Raw genomic sequence first — 6,609 nt, 5'->3', positions numbered from 1 at the left:
ATTTCAAAAGAAACTAAAGTCAATGAAACCAAATTATAATAAATTTTCAAAAAAATCATTCCTTAATGTTACTCTTGAAATCAAAAATCTTCGTATATTTTTCACATTTCCTGTAACGTTCTTCAAGAAATGATAAATGGTTTTTGAAATTTGTTTTATATTGGAAATGTGATGAATAATAAAGTTTTTATTTGATCGTAGATATATGTACGAAAATGCGTTATTTAATTAATTAGTAGAAAAGATTTAATGTCTTTCAATCAACAACAAATTCTTAATGTTTTATGTAAATTTTGTTGGAAAATGTTGAAAATATTTTTTATTCTTTATAAAAAATTCAAATATTCATTCAATAAAATATTATTCATTTTTAAAACTATATAATATTTGATGAAATTGGAGTATTTCGTTTTTATACTAGCTAACATTGTTCATTTAAATAAAACGTCAAGAATTATTATATAAAATAATATTAGATTAAATATTGATAAAATATCCAATAAAGTAGTAATTGACAAGAATATCATTGTTTTTGGTGAGGAAAAAAACTAGTAGAGGGATTTTAATATCATCTTCTGGGATTTATCGCATATAAATTTGGTCAAAACCCCGAACATATTTCAATTACGCTTTATCTAGAAGACGTTCCATCCGCCTCCGACTCACCTTTTTTTTTACTTCTATTCTCAACCTCTTCTTGCATTGCTGCATGCGGCTGCGGTCCGAGCACATATAAATCTTACTCACGAATAGCATACGCAAGTAAGTAATAAATATTGCAATAAACTTCTTTTCATATAAGAATTGTACTTTATGGGTCCATATATTTTCCTAAATATTCCGTATCTCGCTCTTATTTTCCATTTAAGTCGGCAGAGCCTCGTCGGTGCTCCGCTTCTTCGGCGGTCGGAAGGGTTTGGGGTTTGGGTTGGCCGAGGGCCAAGAAGACCGAGGGATGCGAACTAAAATCCACCCATCACCCCACCAACTCCAACCCCATTCTACTTCTTCTACCGTCGCGGAGTCACGTTTTAATATCATCCGGAGGCTTCTTGCTGCTCTCCCACATTTTGCGGCCGGTCCCCCCCATAAACTTGCCTCGTAAATTTCGAACATTTCACACGCATTTTATGAACGAATTGTTACTGTTATTTACACTTATTCACTGCGCCGCCAACTTTCCTAATTACTAACACTAAATTGATTTAAGCGAAGCAAAATTCTAACATCACACACACATACATAGATAGACTTTCTTCGAACTTTGCAACGACCACTTTCAAACCGTATTCCAATCTGAATCTGCCAACTTTAGTTATTTATTTATCACATATCTTATAAAGATCTAATACTTAAGATGTAAAACATCAAAAACTTAAAGCAATTAACTCTTAATACTTAATATATTTTTACTGCAATTAACAAAAATGTTTTAGTATCATTCATTATAATATAAAGTTTATATTAATTATTCCTATGATACAAATAGTAGAAAATTAACAATAATGTTCATTGAAAATATTATAATTAAAAAGACATTTAGTTCCTTTTATCCTCAACGAAAATAAGTAAATAATGCCGCATAAACTGAAGTTAAGAGTCCTTTGTATGTTATTGTACAATACATTTTGTTTTGTGTAAAGAAATGAAATTCAAATATGAAATTTCTCTTAGAATAAATTCATTAACTAACAACTATTTCCAATAAAGTGGAATTTATTATGTAACAAATATTTTTTATGAATGTTACTAAATTACGTATTTACAAATGAAACTTTTTTTTTAAAAACTTGTATATTGTTTATTTTATTTTTGTTGTCTTGATTTAATATCAATTCATTCAATTTGATACTTTTTTTTAATACAAACCATTATAATTCTATCATTATTGATTAAGTACAATCTGAATGATTTAGTGCATGAATAAATTAAAAGAATAAGTGAAATTAATATAATTCAATTATTAATTGACAATAATTTTTAAATCTATTTATATCACTATCATTTTATTTAATGGTAATTACCAGATAAACAATTTTTAATATAATTTTTTACACTTATCTAGTTAATTGAAATATGGTGAAATAAGTGTATTACATTAGATAACATAACATAAAAATTGAAAGTTAAACTGAAGTTTTTTTTAGTTATATTTTATCAAGTAATTTCTTAAAAAAAAATATTTAATTGTATACTTTCGCAAAGTTTGTAAATGTTTTTATTTTGTATTTCTATTTAGAAATAGTAAAATTGATAGTGAATTGATAATTCTCTCATCAAACAGAAATTTATTTTAGAAAACTGATAACCATATTGTGGCGACATCTCTACTTAAATGCTTGAATCACAGAACAATAGAACACTCATTTTTTAAAGATTTATTTGTAAATGTATAAAAAAAATAATAGCAAATATAAAAATAAAAGAAATTGTATCGAAATCATTCTTCAGGTTTACTTTTATCCGTGAAAAACTGAAATATAATAAAAGTTAATATGATTTTTGTTTTGTTAATCACATTAATTGTATGTACTATTATACCTTATCCATTAGTATGAAAGCTTCATCGTATTTGCAGGTCCTCAAAGATCGCTTAATCCAATCAGGAAGAGCATTTTTCGTCGCTTGCCTTGCGTACCTTTCATCCAGCAGAAGAACCGAGGCGAAGTCGTCTTTATGCCGAACAGCTCTACCGATGCATTGATTTACAGCTTTCATGCACATATTTTCATAAAATTTATTCCCTGAACCGGAGCCCTGTAAATGATTCATTGGAATAATGCGCGAACAAACATATAGCATTTTCAACATCACCTCTTTCTTATCCAAAAACGACATTTTCTCCTTCAAATCCGGCGCATAAATATTCGCGTACGGCATTCCAACCACAATAACACATCGACCCAAATCGTCGCTAAAGTTCAACCCTTCACTGAGTTTTCCACCTTAAAAACAAATCATAATATTTAGATAAAATTTACTCTAAAGAATAATCACTTCTATTAATAATCAATGGATATAATTAATTAATTACCAACAACGCTGAAGAGCATAGCCGATTTACAATCAGATTTGTAAATTGCCTTGTGATAGTTATCCAAAACCGAATCAACGGATCCCGATTCCTGCGGTTCTCTAAATACGGGTCTACCGAATTTCATGTTCTTCACTTGATCCCAAATCCACGCTTCGTACTTATACGATGGAAAGAAGACAACAATTCCACCTTTAACTTTCCTGCATGTTTCTTGCAACAGCAATTTCACATTTAAACCCTTGAAAATAAAATTATAAGTTTGAAACGCTCAACTTGAAATTGATCCATACCATTTTCCTGCGATTATCGAAATTGAATAAAAGCTTTTCTTCGGCTGGTCCACTCGTGACTATAATTGGAAGAATATTCTTAGGTGGAATGATGTGATCGCAAGAGAACTCTACAATCCTACTCGATTCAGCTCCGGCGTTTATGAAGAGCCTATCTCTAAATTCTGAGATTGGTTTCATAGTACCACCAGCAACAATAACCTAAAGAAAAGAGTAATCATTTATTGTTTGTTTTCATGAACAAATCATACGCACGGATCGCGCTTCTTTCACCACATCAGCAAAGTGAATGGACGGATTCAATAGCAAAAATTGATACTTTTTAACATCACCTCGATGGATCAATATTCTCCCATCTTCGTAAGAATAAGTTAAAGCTTCCAGAAAAGAAATAACCGACAGTAAGGGATTACTAGGAGCTTGCTTAGGTTTCGGTTTCTCAGGAGTTTCGATCTTAATTTCTTCGACAGCTTTACTTTTACCTTAAATTAAATAATAAACTAATTTGTAAAATCGAAATTTTAAAATTTACCTTTAGGCTCAATGCTTTTCAGGAAATTTGAAACTCCTTTCTTTACTTCCTTCTTCACCACCTCCGGTTCCGGAAATTTAATTGCAAAACTATGCAACTGTAAATTAAACATTTAATTCCTAAATATTTGTATACTTATATTAATAACAATTACCTTTTGAGAAATTTTACTATCCTTTGCAAACTTAATCAGCTTAAACATGTTATAATTATCAATTCCAGCTGTTAACACGAAACTAGTAAGAGTGGATATTTCAGTTTTAATATCACCCTTAATTTCAACGTCTCTTTCTAAAATATTTCAATTAATAAGATAATTAATAGATTGAATATTATAGTTACCTAATTCATCTTTTAATGCTGTAATTATATAAATCAATTGATTTATACAAAGCAAATTTTGCGATGAGAACCTAGTGCTGTATTTCGCTTTATATCCTTTCAATTGTTGTTGAGCATGGACTAATTGATTACTGGTTACTTCAGCACTATACATTTGAGCCATAGCTTCCAGCAGATTGTGAGCTTCATCAATAATAACAACATTATTTTTCAACTTGATACCATTAGCTTCTCTAGTCGCCTTATGCAAAATCGTATTATAAGGTACCAAAACAACTTCAGCATCTTCCACAGCCTTCCTACTCGCATAATAAGGACACGCTTTCAACTCTTTACCACTACTTATTAAATCTTCGATATCACAAACTTCTAGCAACGCCACATCTTTCAATTCCTCTATAGTTTGTTGCTTGTAATAAGGACATTTGCAATTTGAACTACTTTTTTGCTTTTTAACAACTTTACCTTCCTCCTTTTTAGTTGCCTTCCCTTGCGATTTTTGCAAATCTAAACACCTACATAATATTACCATTAAGAAATAACCATTTCATCAATAAAACCTCACCTTTCATTGACCAAAGATATATTCTTCAACCTATTAACATCTGGATTTATACAGTAATTCTGTCTGGAACCTAAAGTTACAACTCTCACATCCTTAGCAAAAGGAGACTTGTTGATTTCCCCAATGAATTGGGCCAATTGTGAATGAGTTCTGCTGCAAATAAAGATCTGAAACTTATATTACAATACATAATTTCCACATTTTTAATATAATTACCTTAACTGGAGCATATTTATCCTCAATCTCATCCTCATTCTCCTCTTCATCCACATCAACAATCTCAGCAAGCAACAGATCATCCTCTAAATTATCACTCTTTTTCTCACCAAACTCATCCACCTCATCCTCAACATTTTTAGCTTTCTTAAGATACTTGCTTCTATCCAATTTATATTTTTTCTTCTTTTTCTTCAGCTCCTCAATTTTCTTATAATAATTCTCAATTTTATCAGATTCCAATTTCAACTCATTCAGTTTTCTTGTTATCGAAATTTCCTTTGCCTGAGATGCTATCCAATCATCCTTACTTGCTTTTAGTAAATCCTTCTCACTATTTGCTTCGGATATGTTCCCTTTGATAACCTCAAACTCATTCTTATTGTAATCTTTGAGCCATCGTAGAGCACCACAGAGTATGCTCAATGATTTACCCTAAAAAAAAATTAAATTACATTTTGTGTTAATTCTTATAAAATATTTTACTTACAGTTCCTGTTGGACTCTCGAAAATACCGAATTTTCTGTTCTCCAAAGTTTCAAATAAATTCCTCATAAACTTATCCTGTATATTGTATGGGGTGAAAGGAAAATCAAATTCCTCTGGTGTATTTAAATGATTCATTCTTGATTATAACAATTAGTATTTGATATGTACTTGATTCAAAATCTGCTGTAGGTAAAGATGTAAACAACATTTATATAGGCATCACTATGTACATGATGTAATATAGGTGATCTATATAAAAATAATTTGAATTAAAAATAGTTACTATTTTACTTTATTCAATATAAATTTGTCCAAAATATGTATTACAAATTTGTATAACAATTCAATTTAATTTATTAATTAATACATTTTAGATGAAAATATTGATCGATTTTAATCATGTTATATTTGTAAACAAATATTAAGTAACAAACAATATTATTGTTACTTAACTTTTTGTTTTAATTAAAGAAAAATCAGATAAATAGAAAGCAATTGTGTTAAAAACTAAATATTAAACATAAATATTTATAAAGAAAACGTGTGAAGTTATTTTCTCTTCATTGAATTAACATCTTCTGATTATTCAGAAAGTCATCAGCGTTGATGATTTCAATACACACAAATATTTCTTAATATTTTAAATTAACCATAGTGTATTGTTCTTTCTTTAACAAAGTTATATTAACTAGTGTAGGTATATTTATATTATATCATGGTAATTTAGTAAAATTGAGCCAAATTTAAAATTTTATTCTGATTTATAAACCTCTTATTTGCTCCACTTCATACATCATTTTTTTCATTAAATTATTAAAGTAATTATACATATAAATGAAAAATATGCTTATACAATGTATTTATCAATATTTTGCATCAAATCAGAAATAATTATCACAAAAATATCGAAAACGATAAACGTATTTCGATATTTCTGTGATAAATGCGTTCAATAATAGATTGTGCAAATTATAGATACGATTCAACACTAATTAAATTGGTTCCTATCTTCATCAAAGAATCAGTAAAAATAATATATATAAAAAAAAATAAAGAAAAAAGACACAATTAAATAAAGTAACTGTTATCGCTCCTTATATTAAACTCCTTTTATAAATAACGTTCGCAGTCTGAACT

The 6,609-nt window shown here is 28.9% G+C and overlaps 1 protein-coding gene across 1 annotated transcript; it reads right to left on the bottom strand.

The window, feature by feature from the left end:
* Positions 1–2,381: 2,381 nt before the first annotated feature.
* Positions 2,382–5,646, bottom strand: LOC108557563 (putative ATP-dependent RNA helicase DDX11-like protein 8). The gene is made up of 12 exons (XM_017914124.1): positions 5,473–5,646; positions 4,983–5,417; positions 4,767–4,933; positions 4,202–4,716; positions 4,014–4,150; positions 3,860–3,956; positions 3,583–3,809; positions 3,328–3,528; positions 3,035–3,275; positions 2,815–2,945; positions 2,542–2,757; positions 2,382–2,473 (listed from the first exon to the last, which is right to left on the bottom strand). Exons 1-12 carry the CDS (start codon positions 5,605–5,607, stop codon positions 2,441–2,443), a joined length of 2,535 nt encoding a protein of 844 aa, XP_017769613.1. The 5' UTR covers positions 5,608–5,646; the 3' UTR covers positions 2,382–2,440.
* Between the last annotated feature and the right edge of the window lie 963 nt (positions 5,647–6,609).

The sequence above is a fragment of the Nicrophorus vespilloides genome, unplaced genomic scaffold (genome assembly GCF_001412225.1).
Source record: "Nicrophorus vespilloides isolate i.1.1-1 unplaced genomic scaffold, Nicve_v1.0, whole genome shotgun sequence".
NCBI classification, from domain to species: Eukaryota; Metazoa; Arthropoda; class Insecta; order Coleoptera; family Silphidae; genus Nicrophorus; species Nicrophorus vespilloides.
The sequence above is the reverse complement of the archived record's forward strand: the minus strand, read 5'-3'. Positions and strand labels throughout refer to the sequence as shown.

Coding starts and splice junctions, on each gene's coding strand:
- LOC108557563 (XM_017914124.1), bottom strand. CDS start 5,607: ATGAATCATTTAAATACACCAGAGGAATTTGATTTTCCTTTCACCCCA. Junction 5,418..5,472: donor TCGAGAGTCCAACAGGAACT/GTAAGTAAAATA, acceptor ATTTTTTTTTAG/GGTAAATCATTGAGCATACT. Junction 3,957..4,013: donor ATAGTAAAATTTCTCAAAAG/GTAATTGTTATT, acceptor TTTAATTTACAG/TTGCATAGTTTTGCAATTAA.